Source organism: Haliotis rufescens, unplaced genomic scaffold (genome assembly GCF_023055435.1).
Source record: "Haliotis rufescens isolate VD_foot unplaced genomic scaffold, xgHalRufe1.0.p SCAF_18, whole genome shotgun sequence".
NCBI classification, from domain to species: domain Eukaryota; kingdom Metazoa; phylum Mollusca; class Gastropoda; order Lepetellida; family Haliotidae; genus Haliotis; species Haliotis rufescens.
The window spans coordinates 11,317,581-11,338,195 of NW_025963868.1; the positions used below are offsets into that span (position 1 = coordinate 11,317,581).

Consider the following 20,615-nt stretch of genomic DNA (forward strand, 5'->3'; position numbering starts at 1 on the left):
CACTTAAGTACGTATTTTGAGAAGTTTTCGGTAGAAGATTATGTCCTGTATAATTAATAAAGAATCTCTGGAGATCCGGATTAGGATTCAGCAACAAACCATGCTTGACGTCAGGGGACATTAACGGGATCGGGAGGACAGACTCACTGATTTGATTGATGCATGTCATCGTATCCCAATTGCGTACATGATTCAATTACTGAATTGTGTGGTCAAGAATCGAATATTACACACCGCCGTCATGTCGCTGGAATAGTGCTGAGAGCGGTGTTAATCAATCAATCATTCATTACATCAATAATAATTGATAATGAGTACATATACTTTACATTTTTAGCAATAATCCAGCAATATTCAGACGTGGGACACCAAAAATTTGTCTCACACATTCTTTCCATGTGGGGAATCGAACCAGTCTACGACGTGACGAGCAAACGCTTTAACCACTAGGCTACCCCACCGCCCAAAGGACCCCATGAAGATTCAGTGGTCATTTTCGTAGAAGCCGACCATATTAAAATGCCTCATCTGGTTGATACTGTGCCAAGGTACCCCTCGTTGTATCGTTGCTCATACTATCAACCACTGGTTTGCTTGCTACAGACTCATAAAATCAAACAACTCCATCACTCACTCAGAATGATTGAGGGCGAATTCAGTGGAGGGGCAGATCATATAAAAACAAAGCCAAGTGCTCAGATAATCCCTTGTTCTCCACAAAGAATTCACAATTTAGTTTGAATTCAGAATTTATTTATTGGAAGTCTACATTGAAAAAGTGCCCTTCTCACTGTATCGAGCTAGTCCCTACATTCCTAAACATCTTCTGACACAAGTGTTTGCTGATGGTAAAGTGATTGTATTCCAAGTCTATCCAATGGCATCGACCGTTTGGTCTTAACCGTCGTGTGTTTAAGTGACTGAATAAGTTACATGTTGAGTTAAACAGATGAAGTGTTGACAATGGCGATACATACAGTTGGCAGACATTCTTGACACCATATCTTACTGACGCAATGTTCAGAAGCTGTATGGTAGTCAACATGTAAGTCACGTGACAAACAAGTGACCCTGAATGTTGTTAGAAATAGTAAAGAAATAGTTGTTCATAATGTTTCTAATTGTTAAAAACAACATCGTTCTAGAAAGCAATTGGTTTGAAACATTACTTTATTGCAACATTGTGGTAAATATGACAACAATTTAAATTAAGAGAATGCATACTTTTTGCGTTATCTAGTGGTTTTATTGAACTCCGAAACTGGATACCTATTGTAATTCATGAGTTATGAAGTTGCCAGAAGCCCTGCTCATGTCTGTTGTCCGAGACTGGTGTATTCTTGAAATTAGCGACGACGACAACAGCAGCAAGCGCTTGCAACATCTACCCGAGCAGCTGCTGCACGTTTGCGTCGCCTGGATGGAGCTGTAATAATCAAATTATGTCTATGAAGTATAACTTATGGTGCTATATGTATGAGATAATATAGATAATTAAGTGGCATTCTGATTGTCCCAGCTCAAATGAACAGAAATTGAGAAAAGGCGCGAGAATACAACAAAAGTAAAATAGACAAAACCACTGCTACCACTATCAGTGTCACTCTATAAACAATCCACACCAATACTTACCTCATTCGATTAACAAGTACTTTTCACTGACTTAGGCCACAGATAGTTCACATTTTAGATACTGTTTTGTAGAGGAATCGCCAGAAATATTAATGACATATAAGGAAACAGGTGTACAACAGAGTGCCAAAACCAGCTCCCGTGTAATACCAATATAAAGAAATGAATGAATAATTCTGGTATTTGACGAGCAAATGTTTAATAAAAACGGTATGACATGGGAGCGAGTTCAGTCAAATATATATTACTTGCAACTTATAACCTTTTCAACCGTAATTTGATCGAACTATTGGAATTCCCGTCATTAACTAGGTGAAGCGTATGAATACAACAAGTCTGGCGTTGTGTGTGAAAGGAAGACATTATTGGTTGGTTGGTTGGTTTGTTGTGGTTTGTTGTATAACGCCGCACTCAGCAATATCCCAGCTTTTTGACGGCGGTCTGCAAATAGTCGAGTCTGGACAAGACAATCCAGTGATTGACAACATGAGCATCGATCCACGCTATAGGGATACGATGACATGCATCAGCAAAGTCAGCGAGCCTGACCACCCGATCCAGTTAGTCGCCTCTTACGACAAGCATAGTCACATTTTACGGCAATTTTGGGTTACTGAAGGCCAAGACATTGACGCGAGCATAATCTAATTGATTTTAACAGAAAAATACAGTAAGGAATAAGTATGGTTTTACGTCGCTTTTAGCCATATTTCAACAATATCACGGAGGTATGGGTGGGTACACTGAATATGAGCTTCACACATTGAACCCATGAGGGGAATCTTGATCTTCGCCGTGCTGAGCGAATACCGACGTTGTGACGTAATCTTTGAAACGTTCTGTGCAAGCTGCACCAGCGAGACAATGTCCTAATGTCATGTCATGTCATCGAGTTTTGAGTGATCCATCACTATAGAATAAGTGATCTGATTTTGCAATTGAGGGTTTTCCATATTTTTCGTGGAACTAGTTCCGAGAATACTTCCATGTAAGCACGCGCTTTGGTATTAAACACCAGCTCATTATTATTAAACAGTAGTACCCTAAACGGGCGAGTAATAAACGGAAATATCACTTGGACAAATGTCTTACATGAACTATGTATTTACAATTTAGAGTTTCACACAACCAATGATGTAAGACAATACATACCTGTGAAGTCAACGGTGCCAGTGTGCACGAGACCGACGAAGTAGACGTCGTGGAAGCGGCAGAAGCAGTCGATCTCATCTCCAAGGAGGTCCTCCACAGCCCACGGCTCAATCGGGCAAACCTTCTTCACGTCGATCCATTCTTCAGCGAGCTGGCCTACGGTTGCATTGTGCTTTGGGAGTAAATGAGAGAAAATATCTTATTTCTAAACGCTTAAGTTCAGGACTAAGACAGCTGTGGAGACAAGAATCGGACAAAATGTGAAATATACTCTCCAACGAAAGTAGGGGATCACGACAAATAAATGTTATCGTCACCAGGTGTTGATGAAAAGTCGAGCGTATGTTCCCCTACCGGTGGCACCCGTCACAACCACACACAAGGGGTCCACCTGAACAAACAGGATCATCAGATACAAGTCAAAATAGGGAATTGCATCCAGTCAATAATACAATAAATTTGGAAATGTTGGGAGCGTGAATGTTTTCCAAAAAGAATAATCAAGCCCCTGATGATCCAGAATGGTTATTCTCTGGCGTTAACGTTTTGTATAAACAAAATAAACTTGCATATGCGTGGCACGGCGTTAAACCGTTCGGCTGTCACGCCTAAGACTTGAGTTCGAGTCCCCATTTTTTATGTCCCTCGCCGTGATATTGGGAACATTTTCTGAAACCGGCATAAAACCATTATCGCTCACTCATTCTTATGAATATAATAGAAAATCCTTCCTTGATTGTATTTCGAATTTTAGTTTATGATTGAGAGAAGGATTTGGTGGTACATTTGCTTGACCCAGCAAAATAGCTCTCCTTGTATTCCTTTTAGAGAAGCTCTGGAATCCGGACGCCAGACGTCAGTACATATCCTTAGTAAGTATTCTACCCTTTAAACAACATTTCCCTAATCTTTGTTAGAAATTGAAGCAAAACTTCACGTACCTGTTCGATACCTCCTATTTTCACTTTCAACTCTTCAAAGGTTTCTTTGATATGTCTGACATAGCATTCTTTGTCCACCGAATTTCTCATGGCAACAAGTTGCTGAAATGAGAAAAAAGAAAATGAAGCTAGCATAAATGGGTGATTTTGTTCCGCTGTAGACATCGCTGCAAGCTCTATCAAGGTGGCACCTAAATAACCGGGACTGGACCAGGAAGATCGGTGACTGAAAGCGACAATCAGCACCATTTGGACATGCAGTCTGATAGGTAACAGTGTCTGTCTTACAAATCTATTTCAGTTGACCTTTCTTTATGCGTATGTTACTGGGTGCCACTTTTACCCAAGACTGACAAGGGGGCAATGGTGTTTAAAGAAAACGGTTAGTTTGAATGTAAGCTTATTGAAATGGACGTTAAGGTTAACACAAATTTCGTCAGAAAATATTTCAACGTTTATTGTACCACTTAGAGTAGAATAAATAACACATACCCTGGAAAACACGTGGAGGTTGGTGGTTTCTCGGAAAGAGGCAGGCGCATTGTCTGGTTTGTGGGACTGCAGTTCAATGATGCCATCTCCGATTGCCACGTCCAGCAGCATTGTCGTATCCCCGTAGGTAGCGCTGATATTTCTCCACTACAGGTATAGGAATTGATTGTTGTTTAGCGCCGCAATCAGCAAAATTCCAAACACAATTAGAAAGAATTAAAGCATACAAGATAGACTGATTATTAACACGAAGAAATTTGAATTCAATGCATTAAGTATCATTCTCATATGTTTCACTTTTAAATACCAAAATGGAGATCAGATATCTATATTGTAAGAATTAACTTTAGTCTGTCTGAAGATTCTTGACAGGGTAACTGGTCAATTGCATTTAGTTCCTGTGTTTGCATTGCCATCAATAAGGAGATGTTGACCTATAAGTAATCGAGTCTGGACCAGACAATCCAGTGATTGATATTATGATCATCGATTCACGACTTCGGAGTGCACTGACACGTTGAAACAAGTCACCGAGTCTGACCACCCGTTCCATTTAGTTTCCTTCAATGCCCATATAGGTTGTTGGGAACCAATTCTAACATCTGTGGTCTTGTGGATAGAGCGTCTGCCCAGAGAGCAGATGCGCGTCGAAATATAAGTGCAATAATCCTGAGTGCAACATTAAACCTCATATTATCTCACCTCACATCTAACCTGGAATCCCCAAGGAGGAACCACTATTAATTTATTTTACTTCTCGGACCATGTACAATGTCGGCACCCAACACAGTATGACATAAATTCATTGCACTCCCTTTCACTCATTCACTCGCTCACTCACCTCAGACGCTGCTGCAGAAGACAAAATGAGAGCAAAACTCATCAGGAGCATCGCCATTGTGGATATTTAAGACTGAAACAGGAAGTTGATGCAACATTAATACAAAATATTAAAAGGGGATCATGGTGTTGAGATGTATGAAGGAATGAGAGGAGCTAAGCTATACGATAGAAGTGTAAAGAATAAAATGGTAAACTGACCTTTGCTATTGTAGAAGCACCAATTCTCCGTCTGTAACAAGTCGTTCTACTCATCGGCATTTATATCTAATCTGTTAGACACGTGAGTTGTACAGACTCGTCAATTATCCAATCACATGTAATCAGTAGAGGACCACGTGAGTTGAAGATTACGGTCACACAGCCAATCACAATCATTCAGAAGAGGAACCACTGAATCTTGAAACAGGTTGTTGTTTGGCCGTCACCTGAGCAGTGACCATAGTTAGCTCCTCACAATGTTCTCATTATACCTTCTACTCTTTTCTGTAAATAACATGACTTAATTGCATGCTCGTAATATCCTTCTTCGCCACAAGATAAAGTGCATTATTGTACAATGCATTTATTGAGAACACGTTGACGTCATTTGAAATATTGCAGTGATTCGTGGGTGTACATGGATTTCTTCCTCGGGAGATGCTATGCATGCTACATCACGGGGGCTGTTAATTTAAAATTCTATATTCCAGGTATATGACGGCGGTTAATTGAGATCAAATTTCATGTACCTATAATATATATATATAAACATGCAATACTTACAATGTTGGAATATCTCCTGACTCAGACAGGCTCAAAACCGCAAGACAAATGAAGATGCATGTTTTCGGATGCCAAAGTAGACAAATTATTTTCCTGTAATAGCGACGTAACTGTTGATGAGTCGGAACTCCCTTTGAGTATATAGGATGCTATATCAGAAAACGTATGCAGATGTGTCGCAATGTATGATAATACAACAGTCCCTCTGTTTGTGAAAAAGAAAATACCGCAATCTATTGAATACTGTTTTCTCGAGATCCAGTCTTTGGGCCACTGTGTCAGGACGTCCTCGCAGCGATGTATATATGCAGCAGTGTCCAGTACGGTAACATTAGTCGGAATACATATCATTTCAGGTGTATGCCTACATTTCGCAGACTACTTTATAATATAGTTGTCACACGAAATTCAGGGCCTTTTTTCTCATTCTCGGTCAATGATATTTTCAAACTATCCTTTTATCCTTTTATGATGCAAGCCTCCGTTCACAATCATGGTCGGCTGCACACATTCTCGGCAAAGGAAACCTATTCTGCACACTTTTAACCCTTAGACATTACATAGTTCTTGATAGACAATTGAGTATATTAAGCTGGTCTTCATGTCGTATAATACCACGAACGGACAATGAAACCATTTAGATTAAACCGATCAAGATTATGTTTTAACACAGGGAGCGATACAGCCAGCTGACAATGGGCAGGAAGGGACATTTTCCTTGCACTGTTCACTGTACATTTTGATGCACTGCAGTGGTGATACATCAGGACTGTTTCTTGTGTATGACATTTCACTAACATTTGACCTAAAGTGTTTTGATATTGAATAAGACACAGACACACAAACACACACTACACACATTAACATTTGACCTAAAGTGTTTCGATATTGAATCAGACACAGACACACAAACACACACTACACACATTAACATTTGACCTGAAGTGTTTCGACATTGCATTCTGAATCTTAAAAATGACGAATATCATCTCGATGAGCAATCAAACTATGTTACGAGACACGTGCGCGTGCGAGGATAGTGTTTCACAGTAGTCCTTGACTTGCCTTGAAGGATCGCCAACGTTTGTTGCCACAGTGTGAGGTAATTGTGACTAAATGTGTTAGTGTGCGACTTTTCGAACACATTTGTGAAAGGAATTTGTTTACCACAACATTTTATGAACTTTCCAAGTCACTCTTAGCATGTGATATGTTTATCCATGTCCGCAATATAGCAGGGATCTTGCTGAGCACAGCGTTAAACAACAAACAAACAAACTTATACATGCATGTTTGTTTGTTTGCATGTTTGTTTGTTATTTTAAAATACATTACTACCATGCAGTGTCATATGCCTTTTCTTGATCGAAAAAGAAAGACACAATGTTCACAATTGCATTCTTAACGAATCACTCTAATCGATCGAAATTGTCAATGGTACTGCGATTTTTTAAGAAAACCACATTGAATATTTGTTATTAAATTATTGGATTCTAAGTTCCATGTCAGTCTATTACTGACCATGCGTTCCATGGTTTTGAAAACGCAGTTAGTCAATGAAATGGGTCCATAATTTGAGGGATCGGTATGATCCCGTATCAGTTTTGGTATAGGAACAACTATGATATCACGCCATGATGAAGGAAACTTACCAGATGTCCAAATATCGTCAAATAGTAACAAGAGAGATTCTGTACAAGGTTCCGGTAAATGTTTCAGGAGTTGATAATGCGCGTTATCAGCTCCTGTAGCAGTATGTATCATGAGCTTGCCCAAGGGTTGGTTGGTTGGTTTGTTGTTTTACGACGCACACAGTAATATTCCAGCTATATGACGGAGGTCTGTAAATAACCGAGTCTGGAACAGACAACCCAGTGATTGATATCATGAGCATCGATCCACGCAATTTGTATCGATGACAATGCTTCAACCAAGTCAGCGAGCTTGACCACCCGATCCTGTTAGTCGCCTTTTACGACAAGCCAATTGCCTTTTACGGCCAGAATGGGTTGCTGAAGACATATACCACCCTGGATTTTCACGGGTAGCTTGCCCAAGGGCAGTATGGAGCTAATGAATGGAAAATATTTTATTGTAGTCTTCGCATTATCTGATTTTAAATTAATGTTTCTCTTTTCCTGCTGCTGTTGGTATTTTTTAAATTTAGGAACATAGTTAGTCGAGGAAGAATTTGTTGCTGCCAGTTAATATGCGATACTTGTTTCTGCCATGTATGTTGTTTGTTTGTATGTTGTTTTACGCCGCACTCAGCAATATTCTAGCTATATGACAGCGGTCTGTAAATAATCGAGTAAGGACCAGACAATCCAGTGATTGATATCATGAACATCAATCCACGCAATTGGGATCGATGACATGCAACCCCCCAACAGCAGTTTCATGTAAACTGTCTCATTTGGGGCGATTAATTAACATAATATCATAGTATGCTAATGTGGATGTTTTGTAAACGTCCGACAAAGGACTTGTCCATACAATCTAGGATTATGTTTGTGTCGTTCGTCTTGAGAATTCATGAAGCTGAACTGTCATGAATGTGACCCGACAATAGTCCCCGTTCACAGAACTGGAATCTTATTTTGGAATATGGACTTGTCTCATCATTGCCTACCATCTCCCTCATTAAAATAGATTTATCTTCCAGAAATAGTCACACCAAAAGATATTCATGTATCATGACTGTATAGTACGTCAAAGTCAACGATTTTTCTGTATGGTATATGATTGGTCAGACATGGATACGTCATGATACGTTATGATAAGGCAATGGGATACAACCCATACTCATAAGAAATCCCAGACAAAAGGAGAGTCAACTGCATAATTCCTACCACATCAGGAGCATGTGACATGAACCCTTTTTGAAATAACATTAAGTATTAATGTGTCATGAATCACTATCAAACAGTGATGACAGAGAGTGCTCTCGAAAAGGCGAGCTCACCCCTCCCACTGGCGTTATTCGTTTCAAGAGCTGCACAAAGACTGGTGTGAATTGCAAGAATAAGACGATTCCCTTTGTATGTTAAACAAAATGTTTTGGCTAAGGCTATTATTTTTGTCCAAAGTAAACATGTACTCGTCAAGGACATTTTTCAATAGACATTGAGAATAGAAAAGAAATGGCCGCCTTTGTGACAACCGATGATACACAATGGATATATTTAAAAAAGGGTATGTCAATCTGATCTCATGTTAACGAGCGTCTCTTCTGTGTGTATCAAGTTTAAACATGACAAAGAAAACACCTCAACATCTTACAATGCACCTTAAGATTAGAGTGGGGCATCGTAAACTATGATCGTAAACAAAACTATCCAACACCAGGGTATGAAACTCCTAAAAATTTCAGCCAGACCACAGGACTGGTTAGCTGAAATACTTGCCAGCCCTGACCAAAACCTGCCTGCCCACTATAATCATATGTTTTTCAGGACAAGCTAACGGGTTTTCTTTTTGGTTACATTTTATCATTCATCTTTACATGTGAATTAATGCTTGTCATCGGGAAATATTTAGAATATTTTCACATATGAAATATAACCCGACCGTCGGGCAGTGGAATTTGAAAATCTGGCAGCCCGAGTTGAAATCAACCCGTCTCGGACGATCGGGCAGGCAGGTATTTCGAACACTGCCAACAGGTCATTACTGACAAATACACCCAGGCAATCTATGCAAGATCATGGGATGCATACGTTTTGAAAATTACAAATCTAAGACTGCCACTTGTATGAAAGAAACGACAACCTAACCTAAACAATACCTGATTTTGAGTACCTACAATGTTGTAGTTACACTATCTGTCTCAAAATACATATTGTATGTCTAAAATATTTATTATGACACGAAGCGTGTGAAAAGCTATGCAATATATTCATGAAACAATAAAACCAATTGTGTTTAATTGTCGCCGCTATAATGAAACAATAAAACAAGTTGTGTGCATGTGTTGCTAACATAATGAAACAATATAACCAATTGCGTGCAATTGTTGCCAACATAATGAGTGAGTGAGTGAGTATGGTTTAACGCCGCTTTTAGCAATATTCCAGCAATATCACGGCGGGGGACACCAGAAATGGGCTTCACACATTGTACCCATGTCGGGAATCGAACCCGGGCCTTCGGCATGGCGAGGAAACGCTTTAACCACAAGGCTACCCGACCGCCCCGCCAACATAATGAAACAATAAGACCAACAGTGTGCAATTGTCGCCAACATAATGAAACAATAATTCCAGTTGTGTGCATGTGTTGCTAACATAATGAAACAATATAACCAATTGTGCAATTGTCGCCTACATAATGAAACAATAAAACCAATTGTGTGCAATTGTCCCCAACATAATGAAACAATAAAACCAGTTGTGTGCATTTGTCGCCAACATAATGAAACAATAATACCAATGTGTGCATGTGTCGCTAACATAATAAAACAATAAAACCAATTGTGTGCAATTGTCGCCAACATAATGAAACAATAAAACCAATTGTGTGGAATTGTCGCCAACATAATTAGACAATATAACCAATTGTGTGCAATTGTCGCCAACATAATAAAACAATAAAACCAATTGTGTGCAATTGTCGCCAACATAATGAATCAATAACACAAGTTGTGTGCAACTGTCGCCAACATAATGAAACAATAAAACCAATTGTGTGCAATTGTCGCCACCATAATGAAACAATAATACCAGTTGTGTGCATGTGTCGCTAACTTTATGAAACAATATAACCAATGGTGTGCAATTGTCGCCAACATAATGAAACAATAAAACCAGTTGCGTGCAATTGTTGCCAACATAATGCAACAATAAAACCAATAGTGTGCAATTGTCGCCAACATAATGAAACAATAAGACCAACAGTGTGCAATTGTCGCCAACATAATGAAACAATAATACCAGTTGTGTGCAATTGTCGCTAACATAATGAGACAATATAACCAATTGTGTGCAAGTGTCGCCAACATAATGAAACAATAAAACCAGTTGTGTGCAATTGTCGCCAACATAATGAAACAATAAAACCAATTGTGTGCAATTGTCGCCAACATAATGAAACAATAAAACCAATTGTGTGCAATTGTCGCCTACATAATGAAACAATAAAACCAATTGTGTGCAATTGTCCCCAACAAAATAAAACAATAAAACCAATTGTGTGCAATTGTCGCCAACATAATGAAACAATAAAACCAATTGTGTGCAATTGTCGCCAACATAATGAAACAATAAAACCAATTGTGCAATTGTCGCCTACATAATGAAACAATAATACCAGTTGTGTGAAATTGTCGCCAACATAATGAGACAATATAACCAATTTTGTGCAATTGTCCCCAACATAATAAAACAATAAAACCAATTGTGTGCAATTGTCGCCAACATAATGAAACAATAATACCAGTTGTGTGCAATTGTCGCTAACATAATGAGACAATATAACCAATTGTGTGCAAGTGTCGCCAACATAATGAAACAATAAAACCAGTTGTGTGCAATTGTCGCCAACATAATGAAACAATAATACCAATTGTGTGCATGTGTCGCTAACTTTATGAAACAATATAGCCAATTGTGTGCAATTGTCGCCAACATAATGAAACAATAAAACCAGTTGTGTGCAATTGTTGCCAACATAATGCAACAATAAAACCAGTTGTGTGCAATTATCCCCAACATAATAAAACAATAAAACCAATTGTGTGCAATTATCGCCAACATAATGAAACAATAAAACCAATTGTGTGAAATTGTCGCATACATATGGAAACAATAATACCAGTTTTGTGCAATTGTCGCTAACATAATGAGACAATATAACCAATCGTGTGCAATTGTCGCCAACATAATGAAACAATAATACCAGTTGTGTGAAATTGTCGCTAACATAATGAGACAATATAACCAATTGTGTGCAATTGTCGCCAACATAATGAAACGATAAAACCAGTTGTGTGCAATTGTCGCCAACATAATGAAACAATAAAACTAGCTGTTTCCAATTGTCGCCAACATAATTAAACAATAAAACCAATTGTGTGCAATTGTCGCAACATAATGAAACAATAAAACCAATTGTGTGCAATTGTCGCCAACATAATGAAACAATAAAACCAATTGTGTGCAATTGTCGCCAACATAATGAAACAATAAAACCTATTGTGTGCAACTGTCGCCAACATAATGCAACAATAAAACCAATTGTGTGCAATTGTCGCCAACATAATGAAACAATAAAACCAGTTGTGTGCAATTGTCGTCAACATAATGAAACAATAACCCAAGTTGTGTACAATTGTCGCCAACATAATGAAACAATAAAACCAGTTGTGTGCAATTGTCGCCAACATAATGCAACAATAAAACCAATTGTGTGCAATTGTCGCCAACAGAGTGAAACAATAAAATCAACAGTGTGCAATTGGCGCCAACATCATGAAACAAAAAACAACAATTGTGTGCAATTGTCGCCAACATAACATTCAACTGCAAGTCATCAGATGTTTGAAAATGTATTTTCTAAGAAATGTTTCAAGCTGAAACTAGTTATATTTAGTTAGAATGAAATAATGTATGTCAAGCGTTCGGTACCTCTGAAATTCAATCTGCGTGTGTTTGTAATGTTGCAGCCATTTCAGTCTTAAAAATGTGGCCTTGAGCTAACAAATTACAGTTTATGCTTTTTCGTATCTGTTTGGCCATTTCGAACAGTTCAGACTTCTTGAGCATAGAGACTTGTTCAGCTGAAGGTTGGTTTACAAATTCCTCTACACTAAACACCATAGTGATTGTTGGCTTCACACAAACTTAGACAATATAATGTTTATCCAATAATTTTGAAAAATAATTTGTGATATATTTTTGATCACGGACGAGTTCCAATTTCTGTTATGTGTCGATTCCCAAATTGAAACAATATGTTAATCCAGAAATCTGTACGCAAAAGAAATTTGTGTGAAACCAACAAACAACCAACAAGTGGTATACAATCAACAAAAGTATAATTACAAAATTCATGCTTGCAGTGGTCAATGTCAAATACAAAGATACAGTGGTGATAGCAAAAGTATATTCACCCAGCGGCGACTGTGGTCAAGTTTCCGAGATGGGTTAGGCAGGGAATCAGGGATGATGAGCGATCCTCACATGGAGGGATGAAAAAGCGTGAGAGAGAGACCAAATGTGTGAGAGATGCGTATGGTCCAACTCGCTTCCAGAACACAGAATATTCCATACTAGTCCGTGGTATACCGGCCTTTTACACATCACACTCGTATCTAAATATAATAACTTCCTGACGACTGCTTAGATTAAATAGTACTACATTCTTTACGACTAATTCCTGCCAAAATACAATGCAAGCAGTGTCTACCGAATCTCGACAGAAACAACAGAAACACACTGTGTTCATTTTTAAATACAAGTAATAAAATACACTGTCACATAACACTCTTGACAATGGACACATTATAACTAACGCATAATATGATTGATGGATGAAAGCAATACATGTACTTAATTTGATTTTGTTTGTTTGTTGTTTAACGCCGCTCTCGGCGGTTTGATTTATATAATTAAATTAAATAATGAATCACTCAAGCATTCAATGCATATTGAATTAACACCCCACTACACTAGAGGCAGCTGTGACTCGTGAAGATTGCGGTTAGAATAGGTTTTCTGTAACCCAAACTTACGAATAACGGGATCGGGTGGTCAGGCTCGCTGACTTGGTTGATACATGTCATCGTATCGCAGTTGCGCAGAACGATGCTCATGATGTCAATCACTGGGTTGTCTGGTTAAGACTCGATTAATTACAGACCGCCGTCATATAGCTGGAATATGGCTGAAAGCGGCGTTCAACAACAAACAATGCTACGGCTCGTTTAATATGAGATCAAACGGTATATACCTATGATACATAAACATGCATCGCCTACTGATTCCGGATTCAGACAGGTAAAAAACCGCTAGGCATATGTACATGCAACTTTTTATCAATGGTTTTTCTCAAGTCACTAACACAGCATAGATAAATTGCATCAGGATGCACCTGGATGAATTCATAACTCTTAGTGAACTGATATATTTATGAAACGTAGACTACCCATGTATCTTTCACGTGACACTCACATAACATCAGCGACATGGAAGTCACAAAGGAGTTGTTTACTTGGCGATGGGCAAGTGACTCATCTAAAATGCACATGCACATGCTATTTATATGCTTTATAGTACAGGCAAAGTTGTGTGTCTACTGCCACAAAGGAGCTGGCTTCAGTACAAAGACAACCTGTTCTAAGACTTCAAATTGTATCAATGTATTGATTATGTTCTAAATAGAAGCGACGAAACACTATCCATATTTCTAAGAAATAGACAAAGGTCGATTGTATGATTGCGACTATATCATGAGCATGTGCCTGTGAGTCACCATTACTTTGGGATGATATCAGGTGTTCGTTGTCGCAAACAAATCCGTCTTATTTTGAATAACTGTTTGTTAACCTACAATGTTGTTGTCAGTCAGTAATTGTAAAGAGAGATTCGAACCCACAATCACAGGTTTCTAGCATGCCCAAGGGACGTAACTCTGCACATATTCAGTACATGACACATGACAACATGAATCCATGTAAGACCACTAGATCATAAAAAGATAAATAAAAAATAAAAATATGAAATTATTGATATCTGGCTCTCTCCATTTTACAGGACTTCATTATTCTATATTGTACATTGACATAACAATGACTTATGGTCGTGTTCGAATCCTGGTCGCCCAGAGTGTGCTTCTAGGTTTGTCAGCTCCAAACTAGGATACTGTTAAATTTGGATTTAAACCCCACTCACTCACTGTTTTTCGTTGCTCTCCAATACACGTATTTTCACTTTTCACAACCATTAGTGGTGGTTTCGTGCATCACGTGCTGTTCAAGCATGATGGGAACTTACAATGAGATTATATATTGCATTCAGCCTGCCTCCGTGGTTTAGTGGTAGAGCGTCTGCCAGGAGAGAGGAAGTTCTGGGGTTCGATCCATGGCCGCGTCATACCAAAAGACGTTAAAAGTTGGTACTCGTTGTCACCCTGTCTGGCGCTCGTCATGAAGAGGCTAAGACAAGGATTGGTCAGCCCGGAGCCAGTATACTGTGTCTGAGTGGGGTATACATTTTAAACTGTAGCATGGTTTCTCAGTGGGCTAGTAAAATAGGCAATAGTCCTGACTAGTACAAGCAGCCACACACATATGCACAAGCTCACACGCACACAAACACACACACATACACACAGGTCATGCACTTCGCAATACATGTACAATAATCTTGAACGCAATGTTAAAACCCATTTAATCTCACCAACCCATCACTTGTTTGCCATCTCTTCGGTTTGGTAACGGTGTAAGATTGTACATTGAAACATCACTGAGTGCAATACACAAGAAGTTTTAAGCACAAACTTGTATGTTTATTTATATTTTTTTTATTTACGCATCATACGCTATATGGCAGTAGTTATGCCGATTTACGCATCATACGCTATATGCCAGTAATAATGCTGATGCGACATTAAATTTTAACAAGTGAGGGTTACGCATGCGTTTTGCATGTCCTCACAATAACTAATTTTAAGAAGGGAAACCCACAAACACAAGGATCGAACATACGAAAGATTTGTTTTGCGAAGTGTCATAGCATCATATATTGTACGTGATATGAAGTTACGTTTTGATCGTTTTATTTGCGTAATAAAGTATGTTTATCAATGCTGATTTTCACCAGAAATATGAAACGGATATAGTTATGTAAAAAAAATAATCAAAACCCTTTCTATAATCATAAGAAATATCTGCTAAAAGCAGTCGATTCTATGCGACAATCTATTTTACAAACACGTGCAGAGGAAACACAATGATGCTAAAATTTTCGCTCAGAGGTTAACTGAACGTCTTCCTTGTGAATAGCCGTCATATCGCTGGAATAGCTGGCGTTAAACAAGAAAGAAACAAACGAACAAATCCGAGTGAATGGCTTGTGAAGTAGGGGGTACTATTGGCAATGCAAAGCATTGTTTCCTTGATGACTGCCTCAGTGATGTAAGTGATAGAAAAAAGTTGATTGCCTTAATTTATGGGCATTTATCAATCCCTGGTAGAAACGCTTGTCGTGACAAATAGATAGGGTTATGCTTTGTGACGTATTAGATTATCCCTACCTGCTTTAAAACGTGAAGGTATATAATCAATGTGCTTATGCTGTCACTAATAGTCAATGCAGATAAATACAGGTTTTCCTGTTGTGAGGGACTCAAGTTGAAACCAGATACATTGATGTATGGAATATTGTATGTAAAGTGTTCGGCATACATCTGATTTTGGTTCATTTTTCTCTAGAAAACAGTTTTTATGTCTTTTGTATCTTCAGACAATGAACACACTAAAGGCATTAACATATATATGGCCATATTTGTGTGTTGAAAGAAATACTTTCTGTCTCTAAATTTTTCTCACGCTCCTTTTAGCTGCGTCACAACCTGATCATTTTGAAGAAAAAACACTATTTGAAATTATCTACATACAGCTATTCTTCCTTGTAATTTGTGTTTGTGCTTTGGGCTAGTCACAGTTGAACCTCAGCTTATATTTCAGAGGTCGTACCCGAAACTCAAGTTACATGAAAACATGGACACACAAAGGAGATGTTTACTTGACGACGGGTACATAACAAGGTAAAGAAGCACTTAAGTGGATGTATTATCATAATTATTTTGACCCGAGAAGATCCGGGGTAGAGCTCTTGTATTTTCCAGAGTTTCTTTCTTTGCTATATGTTTTCAGATCTTGAGTATGCACTCAGTTTTGACCTTTGATCCATATTTTTTTACAAAACACAAAGTTTCAATAGGGACAATTTTTCTCAGAACCTACAGACAACCTGTTAAGACAAGACTGAGTTTGAGAACTGATGGCATATATGATATTTTCAAGAGTGGCCTTTCGTGTGTATAATTTAACATTTAATATTATTTTCTGATCACATAAAGCGACCCTAGTGCCAATCTCTTCGTAAGGCTTTTTAGCTTGTTTTTAATACCATATATGTATGAACAAACCAAATTATAATGTGTCACACGGCAGGTGATAGTGATAACGTTGTTTTCTTGTTTTCACTACTTATATACCTATACTGGCCATCAGAGTAGACTTAATGGATCGAGTAACTTGTTTGATTGATGTCAAGGTACCCCGATGGGGTGGAGAGTTCACGATTTAAATCTCTCTGGTCCAGACTCGATTACTATCATGTCGCTGTCATATAGCAGGTAGAGTGCTGAATGCGGCATTACATAACAACCACACACGCATTTACTTCAGATCCATAACAGTTACTGATCCGAAGCCAATTTCGTATAAGGGTTCATTCGCAAGACGATGATTTTTCATTTATCTCCTAATGGAATGTCGTGTGAAATTTTCGCGAAATCAGTGATGCAGGTGTCTCGCTTAATCTGGATTAAGTGGGGTTAATCTCCAAAGCAAAGGGTTAATAATGTTGGGTTCATCAAATTTAGGTGCGTTATTACAGAGCCTTACATAAGCATGTAGATTGATGTATTTCATTTCTTTTTTTTTATTTCAATATATATTTAGCTGGCCCGTCATGGAAGAGACATTCTGAGTGAATTTATATATCGCTACCATGTCTTTCTGTATGGTGGCAGTGTATAGGTACATGTATCTCGATCAGCTGTTCGGTGAATTAATAAAATCGAAAAAACCTTTTCCATATTCATTAGACCGCCACCATGGATCGAGCATCTAGCCTTGGACCGGAAGGTAAGTGGTTCGCTATCCGTCCACCCCATACGTTTAAGATGGCACTTGTTGTTACCCTGCCTGGTGCTCGGCATTATGTGGCTAAAGCAAGGACTGTGTCTCTGTGGGATATTCATGGTAAGCCCCATTTCATCTCACCTCAGCGTATTCATTACAAACTTCTGCTAAAAGCAGTCAAAGGAACGATTCCAACTTTATCATGAGCATGAGTTTACTGCTCACTATCATAACTATTTGATAGTGAGCTGTAAAAACACGGTAGCGTATGGTATATGAATAAATTAGATCCCTCCAAGCAGGGATATCTTTTAAAATTTGACAGTTAGATCCCTATATAGCTAAGGGCGCAGCCCGCAGGGTCTAACTGTCAAATTTTAAAAGTTTGATCCCGGCTTTATAGCACCTAAAATGCTTAAAAAAATTGTTTTGTTAAAGGTATTTTGAAAAATATTCAGGAAGTCTATGCTCAACTGTGAGAACACTGTGTTAGTCGGCCCTGCGTGAAGCACGTGAAATGTGTTCCCCGAGCCTTTCGCACGTGCACCTCGCACTTTGCTGATGTGGGCTATGGAATGCATGCCCCGGGGCAATTTTACCATTCGTTTTGGACCAACTCGAGCACATTTATCAATCAAGTAAATATTACTTGCCCATGTTGATGGGCCTATTATGAGCCAATATAGCCCTGATCAAGATAATAGTAATTTCTTTTCTGTCTGTTTTTTCGTTGAACGAAAGGTTCAAAATCACAAGTACTGTACAAATACAAGAATGCATCGAGTAACATTAAATATAAAAATTGCATAATACACATTTCGCAGTTCATAGAGGGATAAGCAATTGGTACTGATGTAAGTAAATATTTAGTTGTTAATTTACATCCTTTCTCCCATGTCGCCGAGTAGTATAGGTAATGGGGGTTCTGCCGCAACTCCACTGGAGCCAGATTCATATACCTATGCTGCTACTACAGGGGGCATTTTTTATGTGTAAATGATGATGCGATTCAACGATAGTCATGAGATTAAGTTAAATTGGCTCTAGGTCACCAATACCTGGGGCCAATCATTGCTTTAGATGAGCCTAAATGGTAATAAAAATATTCTTTATTATTTTTATCAATAAAGCGATATTCAACTTTTTTATTAAGTTCTTCGTTCATTTTACTAGGAGACCAGACTATATAATTACACTCTTCTTGTAAATTGATAAGAAACAATTGATAACCGTATTTGGTTGGTTTGACATCACTGATATAATAAAAACCTTGTGGTAATTCTCTCCATTTAATGGCTTTTTCGATTGTTGTCTCCATTATTATATATATTTATGTAAGCATTTGTCTAAATGTGATCTAACGATAGTAAGCAATCTATTTTTAATCTCCAACCAGTTCTTTGGTTTGGGCACGGAATAATTGACGCGCTTGTTGCCTCACCTGTTCAATGAACTTTTTTTTCTCGTCTTCGCTAATACCATTGGTCTTTCGAGATTTTGATCGAATCTCCTGCTTCATTGCATTGTATTTGGTGAGTTCTGACAACACTAAATGAAACTCAACCTCAGATATCTTACAATCGACCATTGCTGTCGAAATATGATCCTCAATGCTGTTCAACTTTGCTTCGGCGAGTATCCAAATACTATCGTGTTTTAATGCTTTCTTTTGTAACCTACGAGAAATGAATTTTATCGCTATTCCTGCCAGTCCCGAGACTCCAGCCGCTATTTCCATGCCGAGCACGATAGGTGCGGCGATTATAGTTGATAGTAAACCAACACCTGCTACACCGAGTCCCATGCTAGCTGCTACAAGCGAGGTGTCAACTCTGTCCAGAGCATTCACGGCTCTGCGATACTTTTTATACAATCCAAGTCTCAACTCCCTATCCTTCTCTATTCGATGTTTTATGTCGCTTACTTGATGTAATCGAAATCCATCAACAGTATCCATCTTTTCAAATGCTTCATCGAGCGCTGGATATAAACTCATAGTGTATATTACGATCATATAATAGTCTTTAATTGGTCTTGCTTAAATGTTTTGAGAGTATACATCAACCTTATCAAATGTATATTATACGGCAAGCATATCTTAGTAAGCGAAATACTACCACTTTTAATAATTTGGACCCCCTCGAGGGTTGCAACGGGTGATGCTCCAATATGAATAATATTGCAACGTTAACGCTCGTGTTTCTTGAGCCATTTAATCGATAGACCTGGTAATATTTCGAAGGCATCTACCGGTACATCCCCGAACAAGACTTCAATAATAAGCGTAGAAAGATTAGGTATTGCACTCAAGTTAACTTTAATTTCATTGAATTCAGTAACCAAATTTAAACTAACGTTTTGGATTGCCGAACGACTATATAACATATGACCTGGGTTTTCTGGCAGGGGAGAAACTAACACACTTTTTCGTTTTGATGGGATATAAGCCGTGAGTACGATGCCACTATTTATTATCTTAGTTAAATGTGCCTTACCCATCATCACATACGGTGGGGTAATGACGATATTCAATAGCCACTCGATGTTTGCTTCGACCATAGTCCATTTTTTATCGTCGTTGCGAGTAAGATTGTACGAAGTGTTTTTCTTAAGGAGTCTACTAACAACCTCGACAGTGCTTAAATCTTCTAGATTACCCGTGAATGTAACTTCTTTCTGCTTGTATACATTATCGTGTAAGTGTAAAGCGTATAACTTACCATCGGTACCGGGTTTACCAAATCTTTCTGTGTCTCCGAGATCGGAAAGCGCAATTGTATTACATTGTCTGAGCGTTCCAGGGCCTGATGCATCAACCATTATTTATAATATGGAGTGTTACACTTAAGTATCCTATATGTACAGGTTGGTGTTTTACATCTAATACAGAAATTTTAAGGTCTGAAATAATACCATGCTTTAAT

At 38.3% G+C, this 20,615-nt stretch overlaps 1 protein-coding gene across 3 annotated transcripts in view; it reads right to left on the reverse strand.

The window, feature by feature from the left end:
• Positions 1–1,152: 1,152 nt before the first annotated feature.
• Positions 1,153–20,615, reverse strand: part of LOC124128706 — a 59,171-nt gene continuing 39,708 nt past the window's right edge. Inside the window, exons 1-6 of one of the 3 annotated variants that reach the window (XM_048398217.1) lie at positions 5,823–5,906; positions 5,059–5,130; positions 4,218–4,364; positions 3,726–3,827; positions 2,785–2,956; positions 1,153–1,426 (exon numbers count right to left, since the gene is read on the reverse strand). In XM_048398217.1, the coding sequence (XP_048254174.1) occupies positions 1,347–1,426; positions 2,785–2,956; positions 3,726–3,827; positions 4,218–4,364; positions 5,059–5,115 (558 nt within the window). In that variant the 5' untranslated portion in view covers positions 5,116–5,130; positions 5,823–5,906 and the 3' untranslated portion in view covers positions 1,153–1,346. Of the gene's footprint in view, positions 1,427–2,784; positions 2,957–3,725; positions 3,828–4,217; positions 4,365–5,058; positions 5,131–5,258; positions 5,362–5,822; positions 5,907–20,615 lie in introns of those variants that run through there. The other 2 variants (XM_048398216.1, XM_048398215.1) reach the window with 2 other exon arrangements.